This window comes from Battus philenor, unplaced genomic scaffold (genome assembly GCF_028537555.1).
Source record: "Battus philenor isolate CCGP_79_NKW_IND1 unplaced genomic scaffold, ilBatPhil1.0.hap1 SCAF_18, whole genome shotgun sequence".
Lineage (NCBI taxonomy): Eukaryota > Metazoa > Arthropoda > Insecta > Lepidoptera > Papilionidae > Battus > Battus philenor.
Window position 1 is genome coordinate 2,769,907 of NW_027181680.1, and position 21,087 is coordinate 2,790,993.

At 34.2% G+C, this 21,087-nt stretch overlaps 2 protein-coding genes across 4 annotated transcripts in view; both read left to right on the top strand.

The window, feature by feature from the left end:
* Window positions 1–3,433: 3,433 nt before the first annotated feature.
* LOC137920287 (uncharacterized) lies at window positions 3,434–5,270 on the top strand. 2 transcript variants are annotated; one of them, XM_068763576.1, is made up of 2 exons: window positions 3,434–4,003; window positions 4,229–5,270. In XM_068763576.1, the coding sequence occupies exons 1-2, from the start codon at window positions 3,629–3,631 to the stop codon at window positions 4,859–4,861; spliced, it is 1,008 nt and encodes a 335-aa protein (XP_068619677.1). In that variant the 5' UTR covers window positions 3,434–3,628; the 3' UTR covers window positions 4,862–5,270. The 2 variants fall into 2 exon arrangements, with proteins under 2 accessions (XP_068619677.1, XP_068619678.1); XM_068763577.1 differs by having other exon boundaries at window positions 3,434–3,916.
* A 537-nt stretch (window positions 5,271–5,807) lies between these two features.
* MICU3 (Mitochondrial calcium uptake 3) overlaps window positions 5,808–21,087 on the top strand; it is a 154,350-nt gene continuing 139,070 nt past the window's right edge. For both annotated transcript variants that reach the window (XM_068763400.1, XM_068763402.1), the window contains exon 1: window positions 5,808–6,019. In XM_068763400.1, the coding sequence (XP_068619501.1) occupies window positions 5,813–6,019 (207 nt within the window). In that variant the 5' untranslated portion in view covers window positions 5,808–5,812. The remainder of the gene's footprint in view (window positions 6,020–21,087) is intronic.

Sequence of the window (21,087 nt, forward strand, 5' to 3'; positions counted from 1 at the left end):
CGCATTCAATTGCGGATCGCAAAAAAAATGAAAAATTGAAAAATAACTGATTGGACGATGGTATTTACATTGACTACATATTATTCCTAACATTTGTACAAAATTAAAACTGTTACATCAATATAAACAAACATGTCCATTAACATGTGGTCCGCTTATATTATTTATATTTTACTCAAATTTACACAGGAAAAAATATAAAAGCGATAGTCAAAGAACAAAGGGCAGGCTAATCGCCAAACGGAGATTTCTGCCAGACAACCATTGAATTAATTTGGTTAATCAGGAAAAATAAAGCAGACGGTTCCAATCGCTTGACAGTGGTGGAAGTGGATATACATAAACATATTACAAACTAGCTGTGCCCGCGACTTCATTCGCGTGAAATTTAACAAAAATATTAATTGGTTTATTTACTTTTTTTTTTTCTTATATGAATTTTCTAAAATAAATGTTGCCAAAGCTACTCTTTTTTATATTACTTACCTGCCAATATAAGTCCCGTCGAAATCGGTCCAGCCATTTCAGAAATTAGCCGGAACAAACATTCACATGAATACAATTTTAACAAGTTTTTATTTCTAATCAACAATATATTCACCTTCGTTATCAACAACCTTTTGCCATCTAGTGTACAAATTTTCAATGCCGGCGCGATAAAAATCCATCGGTTTTTTTGTAAAATATATCGACAGAGACGACATTACTTTTCGGTCCCCCTAATACAAACATAAAGATCAGAAATCGCTCGATTGACAAGAGACGTCATTTTTGACAGCTGTCATTTTTTAATCATTTCAATAGCCGCGTTCCGAACGTCAAAGACAAAGCATAGATGTATTGGTTTTACATCAATAAACTAAGAACAAGATGTCTTGTAAATATTTTTAGGTGCCTATAGCTTAAAAAAAATTATATTATTTTAATTAGGGGTCTTCGTAAAAAGTCAAAATTTGTTAAAATTTGTTGTAAAGGGTATGTATGTAAGTTCGTCATCTATATTTTAGCTATAAGATGTCCACTGGCACATAGGCCTTTCCCAAAGATTTCCAATCGACCTACATAAGTAGATGCGTTCTGAAATCATGAGTTACAGTTAGTAGTTAGTTTTTATTCTGATAAGATTTTGATATTAAGGAAGGAGATATTTAGGAACAATTAGTATAACACGTAAAAGGAGATCCATCTCGAACCGTACGATGTTTAATTCCAACGCTGTCTCTTGAATGCCTCCTACGCTAAACGCACAGAAAGCAGGCATACAAAAAACAAGTAAAAAGCCAAACTATTTAAAATACTCCAGCAGCTCTCCTGCTAAATCACGAAATAACGAGAGCGCCAAATATTTGAGGCAAGTGCACCGAAAATTTAAAAAAAAAACTGTGTCATTTATAACTTAAATAATTAAACCTAATACAGTACCCGGCGATAAATATTACACATCGACTTTTGAAAAGAGACAATCGGCTAATTTCGGCTTCGTAGAGCATTATCTTTATTCCCCAGACTGTCTTTATTTCGTGCGATTGTCTCTTTCCAAAGGTCGATGTGCAATATTTATCGCCGGGTATTGTATTTGAATAACATACACAACTGCCTATTTGTTATCGATGCACCCCGATGGGTTGTCTGGTATAGAACGCATATATAACTTAGACAATGCTGATATGCCATTATACATTCTAACATATATACACAAAATAAATAAACACGTTACATACATATCAAATGAACTATTGATAAATAAATGACACGAGAACGTCTTAACCAGAGGTGCCCTGACCTTTTAGTTTCAAAAGATACCTCTTCCAAAATTTAACTAGTTCCGGTGGACCCCTACTCCTACATTTATATAACATTCCTATAACTCAACAAAAATACGACGATACGATCTATCTATAGAAATTTCCGGACAGAGGCGGTTCTATGTGAGTCTGAACTTGAACTGAACGTGGAATATGCAAATTTATACAAGTAACAGTCGCTGAGCTACTTAATATATTATCTGGCTACAACGAATACATAAACTAAAGTTTTAATTATTCACTATCGAATAATAGATATAATAGAAAAATTTACTGCCTCGCTCATGAATTGTGAAACCTCATTTTTTGTCACACCAACGTTTAATCTTCCATAGACTCATGGGTATCTACTTAAACTGTTTCTGAAACTAAAGGTGTAGCGCAAAGCCTTTGCGGAGGAAAATTATACCCACAAACTTTGGTCAAAACACTGTTTTGAGCGCTTTATATAGAAAAAATAGTACTTTAAAAGATGCCTCACATGGAGATGCGTGCAGACGTAAATCTTTTGAATATAAACCCATTGGCATATAAAATATGGCAATATAAACCAATCAAACTGTCATTAGCGAGCATCTCTTTTCTTTAAATACAACAAACAAATCATAATTTTCAGGCAAGAAAAACATGTTTAAACATAATTCTAATCACCATTCTACTGATTTAGGCAATCTGCAATACTCACTCAATCACGTGTGTAAATAACATTATCACTTATTTTAATAAAAACTAAAATGAGAAACATGTATGATACAAATAATGAACATGTCGGCTTGACCACGTTGTAAAACTGAGTAATTATTAAAAATTAATTATTCTTGGGTACAGACAATTTTTTAAACACGTGATTGGAAAAAAAATACTATTGAGGGTGGACGAATATATGTAATGGTATAAACAACGACGCACCAGAGACACGATGCAGAGAGTTGTCATGTAGTTAATTGAATATAAGAAAATTATCCACAACTGTGCTGCAATCTCCAAAATTATATAAAGTCAGCGTAGCAGACATCGCATAAACTCTTTGAAAACACTATTGAATTTATTTCTACGATAAATATTATAAAACTTTAGTTTGACAACGAGAACCGATCGCTAACTAAAAATGAACTCGAAAAAAGTATAATAAAAATTTAATAATAACTACGGTAAAATTGTTGTAAAGTATATACAAGTTAAAGTTTTTTTTAGATTTCAAGCAGTTATGTTTGTAATTCTATTTAAAATTATAATAATTTTTAAGAAGTTCCTTAGAAAAATCTTCGATTAAAATTTGTTACCTCGAATAAAATTAGTACTAAAATTTAATTTCTTATACGAGAAATAAAAATAATGTTACTCGACTTCAAAAGTACATTGATAACATCATGGTATAACAGTCAATGAATAATACTAAACATAAATTATACAGTTCTCTGTTATCACTGTTATGTTGTAAAAGTCATATTTAAATCGATTTTAATAGTAGTTATAGGAAGGAAATAAAACAAAAACAAACTTTATTCGAACGTAATTATACATATTTAATAATATTGTCAAAACACAACTTATTTTTACTCTATATAAAACAGAGTTTTAGCCTGTCTGTGGTACCGGAACGTTGACAGCACAGATAAACACCACATCGATTTTCTCACGTCTCGGTTGGCGGCCATTATACATCGAACGAAGGTCGCGCTTCTGCTCGATGCTCGATTCACTCGCCATCTTGTCTCATGTAAAGTTCTGATATCGTTACTCGATACGCGTTTAGAATCGGTTTCGATAGAATTTTTCAATTTCGGCGGCAAATTGATCGAAGATCAATAATCGATTGAGCGATGAAGAAAACATCGTCTCTCGTGTGGCGATTCTTCGATCGTTTAGAAGAAAATAAACGATGTGTGGCGGTGTTGTGTAAATTATGCGACTTGCAATATAAGTATTTTGGAAATACGACCAACTTGAGAACGCATTTGGTGAACAAGCATCCCATTCAATGGGAGCTGCTGCAGAATGGTACCCTGGACGAGTCAACATATCGCGCGTTCGAGGACGACGATAGCACCAATCACACTACAGTCACCCCAAAGCGCCGAAAATACCTGAAAGTCTTCAAGAATGAGAACGTACGTTATTCGGTATCAATTGATCTTAATAAGAAAAAGCGGCAATCCACTGAAGACGACTCAATTCCCGTTATCGAAATACAAAGGGTATTTACTATGTTCTGTATAGGTTATTAATTTATCATTTGAAACTGATAAAGTTGTTATCATAATGCGCCATGCTCTCGATTCATGTCGATTACATTCAATCGATTTCAAATTAAATCATATTAAATTTTATTTTCGTTGATCAGCTTACGCGTAGAATGAAAATTAGGAATTATCTTGATTCTAATAATATGTACACTATTATAATTTGCTATCTTATTACAGGTGGACGCGCTAGAAAATTCCGAAACTGATATTGATCAAGGTAACAATGATGAATCTGAAGCCACAATCAATTTAGTCCACCAAATGCATGAAAACAGACGTTCAGATGAAGAGTGGTTGGAAGATGACTGGACCCATGTTGAAACATATGAACCAAAGCATAAGAAGTTAAAATATAGACAAATTAAAAGAGAACTAGCATCACCAACTCCAACCAAAACGGTTCAAAGCTATGTTTATAACCGTAAACCAACTGTTACAAAAACGCATGTACAACCACGAGTTCAAGTGGCTGCTCCGGAGTCAGTCAGAGAGACAGTACCAAAGAAAGATGAATTCTCAGTATTTGGTGAATACATTGGTAATAAACTTAGGAAATTCAAATCATATCAGACAAGTGTAAATGTACAGCAATTGATAACCACTATATTATGGCAAGCAGAGTATGGTGTGTATGACAATCTGGAATCCGTTAAAAGAATTGTACTCAGTACAGTACAAGAGATGGACAGTTCACAGAATATGAGCCATGAAGAAGTTCAAGTGCCTTCGCAGGACATGATAATTGAAGAAAAAGATCAGGAGATGAGTAGTCAAAGCTGTAGCGAAAGTGTCACTTTAGTGGAAGCATGATTATTTGTAAAAATTATATTAGCTATAATATATATACCCCTAACCAAAATTGTAAATTTTAAGTTAATTAGCATTAAAAGACGGCCATTCATTGATGTATATTTTAAATTTTGTATAAAGACTGCTTTTTATGTTAAGCTCTTAGACAATTTTGTTAGTTGATAAAGTAAATGATGAAAATAAAAAAAAATTAACTTTAAAGTTATAAGATTGATTTTTGAGACATCAATAGGCCTGTTCAAAAAAAAAGAGATATGACCTGCCCAGGGTGCATATGTTAGATTGCTTGATCCTATTTCTGTTAGTTCTTCAAGTTTCAATAAATTAAATATTTCACTTTTTAGGAAGTATAATATGTAAAGCAAATTGTTTTTTATTTAAATAAATTTGAATTCTGCAAACCCTTGAATTGAAACAAATTTATTATATACTGAAACAAACACTGAAGTGGTCACTGTTGACCCCTTGATTTTGAAATGATGTTCCCGCAATGGTAAATGTAATTGTAAAGTGATTTTCGGAGTTGATGAGATCTAAAAATTGGCTGCTATTATAATTATCAAACATTCTTTTTTGAAATTTGAGCTTCGTTTTTTTTTTAATATTCTTTTCTGGTGTTGAATGAATTTTTTCTCTTTTATTAAATTTTTAATAGAAAATTATGTCAAAACCACTAAATTATCCAACCGCAATTTTTTCAATTGGTATATATTTAGGTTTTTTAAAGTTATTTGACTATAGAAAAGCATTAAAAAAAAAGAAGTGGCAGGAAGAAATGTCTCCCTCCTAAAATTGTACAAATGATTGACATAATCAATTTTAGCTATAATCTCAAAACTTTCCCAAAAGCTTGGATAATTCCTTAGTATGGTGTGCGCATGCGTGACCTATATGCTATTTCTCTTTCCCATCAATGCTCTCTTTCACACGACAATCAGCTGTTCTGTCAACATGGCCACGCTTGGTCGTACCTCTAGCAAATTATTCAAAAACTTTAGTATTTTGCCGGTTTTAAGTCGCGACATAAAACGAGTCAGTTATAAAAATGCAAACAAAACTGCATGGACAACATGTGCTTGTGTGTTTGGAGGTGTGGTTGTGTTTTATGTCGCGAATAGATCCTACAGAGCGAACACGGTGTACGCTCTGAAAGCAAAGGTGAGCAATCATTATTTGTTACCTTCTTACATATTATGCACAGGAATAATTAAATATTATTATCGTAAATGCATTCGCTTGACTTCAATCAGTATTTCTGAAAGACTTTTAGTTAAAACATTAACATTATAAGTACGGTAATTCCTAGATAATACCCAGTATTTGACGAAGGAAAATAACGTATTTATGTCTTTTCTCCGTAAATTCATGTCAGATTAGATATTTGCTGCGTCGTCGACAAAGTATATAAATAACTCGTTTGCCGCGGCGTTTGACGTTTAATGTTGCGTTCAGGAACCGATGCTTACGCTCATTGATTGGAATGTTTCTTCAATTGATATTTTATTTTATTAAATTATTATTGACTTTCAATAATTTCAAATGATAGTTTTAGATGAAAATAGTTTTATCTCACAAATAGTCGAAGTCTATTATGTGTTAGCATAATATTTCTATAACGGTTTACGTTTGTAATATAAATTAAGTAAGAAAATTAATTTTTCAATCATACTTGGTTAATAACGTAAATACATTATAAATAAGTAATATGTTTATGATACTTATCATTGTCGTCCAACAATAACACGTATGTCAGAAAAGTATAAGCTAAACAGGTATAAATCGAATTTGAAAACATTCCCTGGCAAAATTTAAAATATTTCTAATATAGATAACAAATTAATACTGTCATATAGCTGGCATTTTATTCGAATATTCAAATGTAGATATCTTCATAAAGTAACTTACTAGTAATACAGTATCTTATAAACAATTTACTAACTAACGTTGAGCAGTTTTCGGCTATATTCGATTAGTGTTAGCTGTTAGCCTTTCTGGCTTTTACAATTAATAAAAAAAAAAGAAATAACTACGTCAGATGCGACGCTTTGCGTATTGTATTTACTAATTGTTATCTACTTCGTTGTCGGAAGGAGGTGTGAACATCTTCGAAAATTTTAGCTGAATCGATATCAGAGTTGGCAGAGGACCGGTTTTTTTGACAAGTGATGTGTACTGTGTGGTGACGTAACTGATTGGGTTGTCTTTCGCGCGGCCCCATGAGATACCTCTAACCAGCTCCAGGATGCTGATGATCAGTTTTTGCGACGATTGATGTTTCACTAGATGTTTGAATGTTTCGGTACCAATTTAATTTCAATTTTCATAACTGTATAAAAAGTATGAAAAAGAGACCGCACAAAAACATAAAAAAATTTAATGTATTTCGCAATTTTTTTAAGTTAATACGACAAGGCAAGGTCATGAAAGTAGCTAATAGACTTTCGAATTAGACCTCTGTAGGATAAAAAGCGAAGAGCTCTTAAATCATGGTTGCACAGACTGCGGCCTGCCGGTCGAATGCTGGTGGCCCGCCGACAGCAAAAATAATACTCTCGTACATTCGAAAAATATTGAATTCTATTCCAGAAGACTTGGTGAACTTTTACCGCTGCATTGATAAAAATATGTACGAAGAATTGCGCATAAACACTCTGAAATGTGCCAGCTTATTTTGGTTCTACCTATATATGTAAACAAACTTTTTCAATACTAAATAATAATAAAACAAAAAATCGAAACCGCTTTGCAAATGAAAGTTTGGAAGCAGTTTTACGTGTTGCTATAGGGTGGGCCATTAATTTTTGCACTTTTGAAACATGTGTAGAAATAAAAGTACAAATGCTATTTTGTTTATGATTTATTTACCGTAAATGTCATTTATTAAAATTTATTTTTTAAAAATTGCATCGTCGAGATGTGCTCCGTCTCGCCGTTGGCCCCTTACTCTCACGGTTTTGGAAAAATCAAGTGTTGCTATTTGCAAAAATTTTTGGCCCACCCTATATAAGTAAATTTGAGACAAATATAAAATAAAATTTTAAGCTCTATGCAGTGCCACGCTTCATATTAATAAATTCTTTTTCAATTTTAATAAATTATTATCAATTCTTTATTGTCTTTAATTACCTATACTTCTGGCGGCCGGCCCGCCATCAGTTCATGATTTGCCCGAGTGGCCCCTAGTCTTAATAAGTCTGTATCACTATGTCTTAAATGGAGCGATGGTAATCCTTATAAAGTATCAAAAATAAATCGAATAAAACGTTAAAGAGTAAAAATTTTTTGTCGTACTATTTTGTGACTCAAACTATGCAGATGGTAAATGAATAATAGATAATAATGATATATGTATATCTATATTTCAATTTTACTGTCAATATATTTTGGACTCATACTGTAAGATACTTTATTATATACATATTCACTCCAGATCTTAAGGCGTAGACTGCTGTTCGTTCTGCGCCCTACATAGCCTGCCTGTACTACTTATGTCTGTTGGATGTTCTACGCTTGTCGGTTAGTTATCTTCACCATAAATTTTAGGGCAACTTGTGTACAAACAGTTTAACAAACCTTTAAAAAAATATATTTAAATCTTGATACTTGAAATAGTCAAATCTTGATACTTGAAAGCATCGTTGTTTAAAGCAAGGTCTTTGTGCACTTCTGCACCATACTGAAACGATTTATAAAATAAATAAAGTACTCATTTCTCTTCAATTTTCTAAATCTCTGTAATATTACCAAGGCGGCCTAGTACCGTAAAAGGATCCCCACGGTCTCAAATTAATGTGAACGATTAATATCGTCGCCATATCCCTGAGAATTGGCTCCGCAGGAGCTTTTACGTGTCTTTTTATTTCAACTTAACACGTGTTAAACGCAGTAATGAGTTCCCGGGTGGTGAATCGTTAATAGGACAGACGACGAATAGTTTTCGATTTTTCGAATCGATTTTTTTATTCGGAATTTTATTTTTTTAAACTGTCACTTAACGCGCCCATGGCGATAGGGTGACGCAACATTAGATGATGGTCATTAATTTTATCGGAGATCCATAATACGGTATGGTTAGGATATAAGACCAAGTTTACTTTGAATTATCTAGTCTAATTATACTTAATGTTCAGTCACTCATAATCATCTCTGATCTTTTAAAAGAAGAATTAATTTTCTTCTAGTATAGAGACAATAGGAAATAACTTACGCTTACGTCAATCATTTGATAACGATTGAACAATGTATCGAGTTTATTTGATGAATCGATTTTATCTCGATGTCTGTCGTCCATCGATATTCGACTTGCAAATTCCGTTCATAAATTGTCGATTTGTTCGAACATTGAAATGCGCATATATTCATACAACAAAGTACTATAGTTGACATATACAGAATCGTTATAGATGTAAACACTTTAAAAGGGTGAATGTATACCACATTTGAAGTCAATTAATGAATGGGTTATATATAATCCACGGCATTGTTAAGGTTGCTAGGTGCGATCAGCGTCAGACCGGCCATGATGGCGATTTTTGGGGGAGGCCTATAACAATGTGTCAAACAGTTGTAAAGAAGTATAAAGTAAAAAAAAGCATTTTCAAAATTCGAATTACTCTTTTTTAAAATCAACTATTGTTTACTGTCTTTCCCTAAAGATTTTGTACCGCTAAAAGTTTTAGCCTGTCGCATTGTATTAGAATCCATCAATTAATGTAACATAGAGTGATCACTTTATACAATTTGACCGGAAATAAGTGTAGAAGCTATGAAACATTTGCTGACAAGCTTTACGCTTTATATGCACAGACCGCGGCCCGCCGGTCGAATACTGGTGGCCCGCCGACAGCAAAAATAATACTCTCGTACATTCGAAAAATATTGAATTCTAATTATTATCAATTCTTTATTGTCTTTAATTACCTCTTCTTCTGGCCGCCGGCCCGCCATCAGTTCATGATTTGCCCGAGTGGCCCCTAGTCTTAATAAGTCTGTGCATCCATGCTTTATACCTATAACCAATTACCATGTATAGAAATTTGTGAATTATTCGTCTATTCAAGGTAATCGCTTTTTATATTAGTCTACGTTACTTCCTTTATTTAATCATCATCATCATCACTTCAGATATAAGATATTCATTCCTTTTGGAATAAGGAATAAATCTATAAATAAGGCCTATATCTATATAGTCCTTATTTATGGATTTCTAATACGAACTGTCTCCGACCGGTCTTGACCGTTTTGTCTACTTTGTGGACGGAACCCTTGCGCTGCTTTTGCGGCTTCGTGATCTCCACTCCTTAAGGACAATGCGGCCATCTGTTCTCCACGTATGTAGCCTGCCCACTGTCACTTAAATTAGCCAATTTGCGGGGCAACGTCGGTTACTTGTTTTCGTTTATAAATCTGATTCTTTTCTTACTCACTTAGTTATGGTTAAAGTTGATGCTGTTAGCTCGGGAGCTTTTATAGCTTCATCAGAACTAAGTTCACGGAGAGGAAAGGTTCGTGAACTTTAAAATAAAACAGAAGCTGGACAGACGCAGTCGTTCGCACGTAGTAAAGAGCTCTACCCGAGTAGAGCTGTATAGTGTTTATGTTGTGTATCTGCGGCTTGGGACGGTAGCGTGAACCACATGTGAGCCAAGGTGAGATCCGAATCCAACCTCGGTTTGCCCACGCTGTTCGCGGTTAGGGAGCGGGCGGCTGCCCCCTAAGAACGGGTGTTGTGGTGTGGTGAATATGTTTTATTTTATTGTGAATGACGCGATGTCCTGTGCAGAGTGTCACAGGTGCAGTGGTTGCTGGTGCTGCATTTTGATTCTATCGCTTTGAGATAATCCCAAGCGAAGCATTTCAAGGATGGTTTAGTTACTGTGCTTTTGCCAATGAGTATAAGAAACGACGTTTAGCTTCGAAAGCTGCTCAGAGATAATTTACAAAAAAAAAATAGACAAAACAAACCCATAAGCGTGGTTAAATTTATTGAATGTCGTGTTGTATACGCAGTGTCATTTATAGAATCAAGTCGTTTGAGTGGATTCATTCGATACTACTAGACAAAAATAAACACTTAGAACATGTGATGATAAAATGTTTGCGTAAATGCATAGACTAATGCAAACTAGACTTGCTGTCATACATCAAAATTATGTAAGGCCTTTGTACACTTGGAGCGATACGATATCGCGTATTGCAAGCGATAACCATAGCTGGCAATACGTAAGAATTTTAATGTTATTTATGATTTATAATAGTAATTAATGTTAGCTATGGTTGCGAGTGATGTATTTTCATTTAATTTGTATTAACAAACATTGAAATAGAAACAAACAAAAATAAAAGCATGAACTATATTTTTCTAAATCGTGTTATTTTTTTTTAATGATGTTTATAAAATCATCAAAATCAGCCATGTATAAAAATAATAGCCAAAGCGATTTTTAACAAGTTTTAACAAACTATTTGCGAAAGTTCTTTTTGAATGGCCAATATTTTCACGCTAATTTAAAATCTGACGCAATTTATTTAGTTATGAAGTAATATCTTATTTATTGTGAACTTGTTTGACAGTTCAGGATTTTCGATTCCCAGTCGTGTGGGCAGCAAAACACCCTCTGCGTACTGAAATACCATACTGCAAACGCCAGCCCGCCCACAAAGCATGGCGAATATGGTATATTTCCCATATATTTCCACTGGCGAGAGAAAAGTACTGGCGGTTGTTTTATCGCAACCAGATTTCATCCCGATAGTAGAATTAAAAAAAAATCATATATGTTTTTCTGTTTTAAAGCTTTGATATATCATCGCGCGCAGTGTGCCCGGGTTTATAAGTCCGCTCTGTACATATCTCCGACGTCCATTTGTCAACGTTCGCAAGCGGAATAACGATCGTTGTGCGTGTGTGTGACTGTAATGTATCGATTCGCAAATGATTCGGAAATCTGCTGAAAAACGTCGCGTTTAATGTTGCGTGCCGTGTCCACAAAAAACTTGCATGCCTACGCTATTGAACGATTTACTATAAATGTTACAGTTAAAGCGATAAAATGATTAATACCATTGGAATCTGCTTGTTATATATTTTTAGTTTCGTTTCAAATATATGTTTCCTTAGTCTACGATTTTAGTTACTTCTTTTTCTATCTTGATATATACACATATGCCCCCTTTTTTTACTTATAAGGGCATGCGGCACATTGTTTCGTCTTAAAAAAGTTAACAAATTATTCATGGGTCTACGGTATACGCATATAGATATATAATAGATTTTCACAACATATCTTAAACTATTATTTTCTTAGTTTATAATCTAAAATTTAAGGTTTAAATATATTTTATATACTTAAATAAATCTTACGATATAATACAAGCGTTTTTAGTTGAACGACATGTGTGGAATTTAGTTTATTGATATAAAATTGCTTAATTTCATTTATAAGAGCAATAGTTGAGTTTCCGGTCGACTCTTCTAAGCAGATCGGCGTTCTGAGCCGGTAGTAGCTTACCACTTATAGTATTAAATAATCGACGATTTAAACGCATGTAAATGCCTACTCGAATAAATATATTTTAAATTGAATATAAACGCATTAAACATAAAAGTTGCTTCGTCATCATAATGATTTCAGTCATAGGTTACACGTCGTGTCTCCCCATTGATATCCAATAGGACTGGTTGAAGACAGTCTTTGGTATAATATAACTTATGTTGGTGTGATTGTTATTTTTTATTAATTGAATTTTCACATTTATATGTTATGAGCATAGCATAACCTCTCCTTGGCTCCTTGAAAGATTGTAATCTAGCCGATGAAATTCGATGAAAAAAACTTTCACTTATAATTAATATCAAACTCTGCTAATAACTCCCATGTTTGTCTATTTTCACATCACAAAAATCAAATTGACATAAGGCATTTTCATGTAACAGATAGCGCAAAAATAATGTCATAAAATGAACGTGCCTTTATTTTTACAAATGGCGCCAAATTTTACTCCGCTTTGACATTTATGATGTAGATATATAGAGAATTAGTTGTTAACAAGCGATAGAGTATATCTATATGCACCATCTGTTATTATTTAACAAATTTATTCTCTATTAGAATAAAGATAATGAATAATGCAAAGAGACATTTATAGTGATCTAGACTCATGTCGCATTTGAATTGAAAGCGCCGCCATTTTGGCGGTAAAATATGGCACCATTTTGGATGATTCAACGTCAAAAATCTAGCTGGGAGTCGGGCAGGATTTCCTCTGAACGACCTACATTGTGTTTGGCGTTAATAGACTCATTGTTTTTGGATTTAGTCATTGTTTTCGTAACACACTTTGAATAACTTATAACGCGGAGCCAATGTTTAGAAATGTAAATTAAATAAATCATTACATTATTGGAGTACGCATTACATTTTGGTTGTAAAAAAAAGAATTGTTATAATTGTTATTGATTGAGACATGATTTTTTTACATTTCAATCAATATATCTTCCGAGTAATGCTCGGTTTTAATGTAACAATAATGAAATATTTTTAAAACACATTTATTTACAAACGATTGTAAGAAGTAGAAGTATTCTAGAAAATGATGTAATAATATCGTCTCTCTTAAAGTTCTCTCATTTTTTACAGGATTATTGGTTATAGATGTTAAAACTTTAAAGGTTTGAATGAATATTTGTAGTACCAAGTCTGCAGGGATAGATGTAAACTATTATTATTAATAATATATAGTATTTCAAATATAGGAAACGCTTTTTGGTTCTATAGTATCATTTGTAACGTATTAATTCTAAAAACAATGTTTTATACATATAAACAGATGTATATATATATATATATATATATATATATAGTGCAGCAAGCTTAATATATTGCAAGCGGACATTTTGGTCTGTGCTCTCTTACGAACAGGCATCAATAGCAGTACCAAATCTCTTATCGTAAAACACTCTTCCGAGTATTCGCCAACAATACTGTACTTTTGTTCCACGTGTGGATCACCGTCCGACGTCTTGCCGGTCTGTGGCACTCCAGAACCTTAAGGCTGTAGCGGCTACGTGTTCTACGTACCATATCGCCTGCTCACAATGACTCGTCGAGCCCTAGCGAAGGCTCGAGATTTATTTACGAGATCGCATTAGGAATAAATCCGTAGGCGAATGAAAATATGAAATAGCCCAAGGCCGAAGCCGAAGGCTCAGCGATGTAGAAATCCGCCGCTCCTACTCCTCCGTGTCTCGCATTACGTAGTTTAGGTAAAATTATAGCAATGACCACCAAACCTAAATTCATACACAGTAATTAATTTCCTAAATTAAGTGCGCACATACGATCTTACATATAATGCATCTAAAAAGAAAATTCAGTCACCAATAACATTAATTATTGCATGTATATCTATCTCAGCTTACGATGACGTCAGAACAGCGCAAAACTGTGATTCAATCCGCCTAATTCGAAGAGTGACTAAGGGTTCGCACTTGTGACTAAGTTAGATTAGACCGCGCTACCGTTTCAACATCACGTCTGCTGCAGGCGCCTTGACGTCGGTCACGTAACGACCAGATCTTAAAGCTAGGTGCACATAATAGTAAAGCTTTATTTCATTCCATACAAATGACTTAAAATTAGTAATTTTGAATAATAGCTAAGAAAGGGACTAATATATAGCTACTTCCGCTATGCAGCAGTAGTCGTGCAATGAAGTGCACCGCCCGCCAGTCCGCTGATAAATGCGCTTGCGGCAAACAATGCGAAACACAACTACCGCCGTTAATATACTCTACACGTGTTTCACCCCTCTGCGGGGCATCTTCAGGAGATGTAAGTGAGCTACTCGGTGTTTGGCACTGGTCGGTCTTGCACTTTATTGCACGAGTACTGCTGCATACCGGAAATAGCTATATATATGTCCCTTTCATAGTTAGGATGGACTTCCGCGAGGTAACGCCTGAATCTATTAGATACTTTGAATTATAGTTTTGATAATTTTGTACTAAGTTTGTATGGTATGGGCAAAAGCCTCCTCCAAATCTTTCCATTTTTCTCTGTCTTTAGCAACTTGGATCCACCCGTGATCTGCCGTAGCTAGGTACACATACGAGGGTTTAAATAATGATAAAGGTTGTCTAATATTCATTGACGTTGGCAAAAAAGTGAAGGAGAAAAGTGTCGCCTACCTCGTGGTCACGACGAATGTCTTTCGGCATTCCTAAGGTTCTGTAAAGAAGTTGTACAGCAGACCATTGCTCGGAATAAAAGCATAGATTAAAATAATAGTGAAAAAATATTTACACCTGCATTATAACATCCATACCCAATACAAAGCTAAAAGAGAAAGTTTAAGGTTTTTTTAAAAAATATTGACTAGTTATTTCTGAAAAAGCGTTTTTTAAATAACTATGTACGCTTTAACAATAAAGTCCTTTGTAGTGTTTCAGACTAGAGTATAACAAGATCTTAAACGATTTTTCTTCTAATAGGAACCTGACGCGTTTGGAACCCTCATACCTTTATTTTTAGTTGAGGAAATTATCAACGTCAGGAGGATATACAAAAAAGAGTTTTCGAACGATCTTAAAATGGTCATTCTTCTTGTGGGCCAACACTTGGCATTCCGTGGTCTTAACTCTATTCGCTTTTGATTGCTATCAAATTAGACTCTTTTGTCATTGTTTTTATGATGAGCAAAAGTGATCTCTATTCTAAATCCAAACTTAACTGTTTATTTTGTCTCTAAAACTGCGACGCAGCGCTTTTGCGCCGCGAGTTTCAGTGTGTCTTTGTTGATATAGATGTGTGTCTGTCTCCCATTTATGTTACACTCATAAAATAATTATTTTTTCTACCACATCAGTGCTTAAAACCATACTAAAAGAGAATCGTACTAAAAGAATTATTAAAATTAATTAATATTTGTCTAAATAAGTTTTATTTGTCTACATAAAGGAAAAATAAGTCCCGTGAGTTCAGGAATTCCTTGGCAGTACAACACATAAAATAAAGCTATACAAGATTACCAAAACGTTTTCTGATCTGTGACGAACCCACATCAAACTAAGACAAATTTTTTTGTTTGGACACAATTACAGTATCTTTAGTACAGTAGTAGAGCAATTTATTTAAAGATTTATTAGTTAAAAGTCCTTTAGATGATGTAAGAAAAGTTCCAATATTTAGCAGAGAGAGAGCGACTCTGTGTTTGGCACTATTCGGTGTAACATAACTCCTGAAGATGCCTCGTGGAGGGATGAAATACGTGTTGAGTGATTGGCTGGCGGGCGGTGCACTTTGTTGAACGACTACCACTGCATGTGCGGAAGTGGCTAAATATTGGTCCTTTTCTTACTTAGGATGGACTTCCGCAAGGTAACGCCTAATTTTATTAAATACTTTAGATGATGAACACTGCTTGTTACAGGTCTCAATAGAAATGGAGATTTCCAAAGATTTCCGTTAGTTGGAAACGGTATATTTTCAGCGACTTACTAATATTTTAACAAAATCAGTCAGGCAGTCGGATTGGTTATCGCTGTGTTATATTATCATACGCACGGGACGCTTGTGCACATCCCTTGGAAACTTATATGTGAGCAGTGGCAACACTATTTATTTAATGCACGTCATGTGAATTATATAAGATTGTATCCCGGGGGTCAAATCCACGACATACGAATGCAAGTCTCATTCCTCTATCGTTGGGCTATCACTGCTCTTTAACATATATCTTTTAAAAGCAATTATAAAAATATTTTCGTGAATTCAATAGCAAAGTCGCTATTATTCACTGAACAATAATTTTGTCAGCTTCGATTTTCCCGTAAAAAAATGTGTCGATATTGCAGTGGTTAAATAAAAACAACATACAATGTGCACTGGATTAAAAAAAAACAAACTAAGTGTGTTGTGTCAGAGCTTGCGGTTTAGCGCTTCTATTGACGGCTATTAATATTTTCGAAGCGTTCAGATGGCGCACGGATCGAACCTGGGACAGCCCGGTACCGATATTGCGTCACTGCAGTTTCCTCAATGCGTCATCATAGGTCATCAAAAGATCTATGACAATCAATGTCTTTTTCGTCACTGTACCTGATATATCCATTTATGTATACTGTATAAAAATGAATCACTCTTAGGCTTGGATACGTAATAATTTAGGAACAATTTTAAAGATTTCACATCTCTTCCGAACACTAAACGTCTAAATCACTTTCGTATGTCCTTTCTTAAAGGCCATAACTTGTCGTACATGATCTACTATTTTTGGATACAATATTGAATGGCAAAATCTCTTGTGGTAACCTTTTAGACTTCATTGGACTGCAGGTTCCATATCATTTTCCTTCATGCCCCATTAAAGCCTTCCTGCGTGGACCCTATATCGGACAAAGGTTGGGCTGCACTCTCCTGACTTACGAATGTGTGGTTCTCATAACAGAATATTTGAAAAATTGCCTGCCATTTTTTTGCTGCTTTAGTAGAGTCCTTAGAAACCTTAATAATTCACTGTATCCATAAAAGATTTTTAATTTTAATTAAGCATTTTTAAGTACACAGCCATATAGAAGATTGCGCACCGGAGGAGTTTTCAAATTAGGAGCTCTTGGTGTCGTAAGTCGTAAGGCAGATGTTTTCTCTTACGCGCGATCAATTTATTTTTATTTTATGTGATTTGACCTTTGTGTAATGTTGTATAAAGTATGTATAAGTGTCACCTATAACGGAACAAAACAAAACCGTTATTTATTCGGTAAATTTTATTGTTATTTTAATTCATGTGTACTGCTACCTAAATAAGTAATCTTTTTATACAATTTTTACAATACTTTACAATAATAATACAATAATTTTTACAATAATTTTTACAGTCACCACTGTAATTTTGTCTAACTTCCATCTTTATGCAGACGACTTGCAGATCTATCGGCATTTTAAAATCTCTGATCTTGATGATGCTATTGCTCTTATCAATGCCGATCTGGAGCGGATCTCTACTTGGGCTAAGTCATTCGGACTAGTAGTAAACCCGAAAAAGTCACAGGCTTTGCTTATTGGGAGCGCATATATGTATAAGCGTCTTGGCGCTGTCACTGCTATCCGTCCATTGCTTTACGAGGCGTTATTATACCTTTTGGCAAATCTGCAAAGAATCTTGGGGTAATCATCGATTCCAATTTGTCTTGGCTCCCGCACGTCAATGAGGTCAGCAAAAAATTACATTTTTCACTTCACTCGCTCAAATGTCTCCAGAACTTTTTACCTCTGAAAACCAAGATCTCCCTCGTACAGACTCTCCTTTTCCCCATTCTTGACTACGCTGACGCGTGCTACCTGGATGCCACTGAGGAGCTTCTAAACAAACTAGAGCGTCTCCAAAATGTATGTATTAGATTTATTTTCGGTTTACGTAAGTACGATCATATTTCCCAGTTCCGATCGCAACTCAAGTGGCTTCCAATTCGTCACCGCAGGAACGCTCATGTTCTTTCTACTCTCTATAACATCCTCTACAATCCCTCTGCTCCTTCTTATCTCCGTAATCTCTTCCACTTCTCCCGGGCCCAAGACAAACCTTGTCGTTCGAACGTATGGACGTCACTGGCCATCCCCACCCATCACTCTGATTTCTTTTCCTATTCCTTCACTGTCCATGCCGCAAGATTATGGAACGCTCTCCCCTACGAAGTACGTGATTGTCCATCATTACCTGTATTTAAAAAGCGAGCCAAAGAGCACTATTTATCGCTAGTTGTCTAGTACATATAATATTTTTAGTTATATATGTTATATTTGTATTTATGCTTATATTATGTATATATATTATTTATTATGCTTATTTATGTAAGTATATAATATGTAAGTATACATTTATGTTCATGTTAAGTATGTAATTATGGTCAAAAGTCGTATCTATTGTAAATATTTCAATTTAATTATTGTGCACGTTGTGTCTGCCTTACTTTTTATGAATCTCCTTCCGTAGGCCTACTGGAAGAAATTTCTGGTTAGAAATAAGTAGTGCCTGTTGTGTCAGTTATATTTGTATTGTTAGTTTAGTGTTTTTATTGTGTACAATAAACTGTTAAATAATAACAATAATAATAATACTTTGAAGAAGTTTCTTACAGGAAAAAAATGAAAATCAATTACTTAAGAAAAATCATAAAGTTTAATTACTGTTTGAAGTTTATGATTTTGACAGTACGCTTTGAACTTCGCGCATTTGACAATTCAAGCGCTGCAAATTTATTTCGTCCCTTTACAGCTGTGTTTGGCAGTATTGATTGATCACAATTTTAATCAATATGTTTCTCATTTAATACTTCAGCATAAGTTAGATTCATTTATTTAATCTATTGTAAAGACACGAACAGTAATTCCTGGCAGTACTGATTCTGTTAGGACAGTTCTTCTTTTCTTAGTTTTGCACTCTGGTCAGTGGTCGTGGTCATGTCCCATTATCTCCATTTTATATAAAAAAGAAAAGGATTTCCGATAATAATTCACTCCACGAGTATCATTACATGCGTAGTTGTAATACGCTATAGACTATAAAATATCCTTGATAATATCGATGTTAACGCACCAGAATTAATATCGATTTTAATTCCAATGGATTATCTTACCCGCTCATTACGGGTGGTCGGATAACGGACAAGTGGGACTATATTATTTTGATTACACGATTTAATCGTAAATAATCGATGTTGAGAGAATTTAAGTGTTTTTTATAATGCAACACGTACGTGCAATTTGAGGGCAAGGGTCAAAGCCCTAAATGACGTGCTCTATTTTATCTCGGATCTCTCTTTAAGCAGGGGTATTCAACCTTTAGTTGTGTAAGTGCCTTTGTAGTTATGTTCTTTTGATTAGTTTCCAATGTCACAGAGCAGAGAGCACGTGTACAAATTGCGACGTAAATGTATTTACAAGCTAGTTTTTAAATGGAATCTCCATAACAAACATCATCATATCTGAAAGCAAATGTAAAAAAATAGCAAGATTTTTTTTTAAATTTAATACATACTGGGTTAATGTTCACATATTTAAAGGAGTATTCAGCATTCATTTGCCAGCAAAAAGTTTATATACCCTAATTCCTATCTCTGTGAAACTCTATTGGAATGTGACAGGCCAATAACTTCTGGTAGTTCAAAGTCTGTAGTAATAGATAGTAAACAATAATTCATTTTAATATGTAGCAATCGGAATTTTAGAAATGCTTTTTATTATCTATGTTATGATTACGTTATTTTATTATTTTAGGAAACCTTGATTTTAGGATATGGTATAAAATACATTAAATAATAACAAATCAACTGTATTTATATTTTTAAGGCTCTCATTTTTGGTGACCTTTCGCACTTCCCTGCCATATGTACGCAAGGACACATTTACAATAAATTTTTATTATATTTGTTCTTCTTATGATCTTTCGTTCATTCATCTGTTGTCTTTCTTATTCCTTATCATTCATTTTCATACCTTGTTACCTTTTATTCATTGCTTCTCTTCCTTCGCCTTCCCTCCGGAGCCATATATTCCCTCTTTAAATCTTTTACTGTTTTATTACTAATCATTCTGTATACTCTTATAAATAATCTGTAATACGTCTTTAGGTGCAAAGTATTAGACATCTCTATTAAACACGCGCCCTCCAAACTTATTGTTAAAATTACATATCTGCTTAACAATAGCGGCAATAATGTTATACTAATTTAAACAATAGATGAGAGTTTTTAGAGATCCGTAACACGTGTGAATCGTGACGTGTTGAAAACGATGATTTTGGAAATTATATGTATGTACGTAGATTTCTAAACCCTTCTGCGCCTTGATGACCACTCGTTCTATTTTTCCTTAATATCCAATTCCATCCTACAGTTGTCTAGAAGAAATCACTGGTTGCGATAAGACAAGCCCTTTGTACTTCGTCTTTTGCTTATTTTATCTGATTTATATTTAAATCCTGTATGGATATACAAACAGTAAACAAATAAAGAGGAGTAAATAATTCAGCTTCTAATATGTATATACGCCTCACAATGGAATCGTCAACAAATTATCTCATTATAACACCGATGTCTTAAAATATGAAGCGATAAACAAAAAGCTGTCGCATGGTGACCAACAGGAATTGGATCAATGACTACGTGGGTGGTCGTTTCTGAGAAACACCCTTTTGTTAATGGGTCCACAGGGACAATATGGCAGCGT

Excerpts from the sequence above, each read along its gene's own strand:
- LOC137920287 (XM_068763576.1), top strand. The coding sequence starts at position 3,629 with ATGAAGAAAACATCGTCTCTCGTGTGGCGATTCTTCGATCGTTTAGAA. Across the intron at positions 4,004-4,228 it reads CCGTTATCGAAATACAAAGG|GTGGACGCGCTAGAAAATTC; the intron begins GTATTTACTATG and ends ATCTTATTACAG.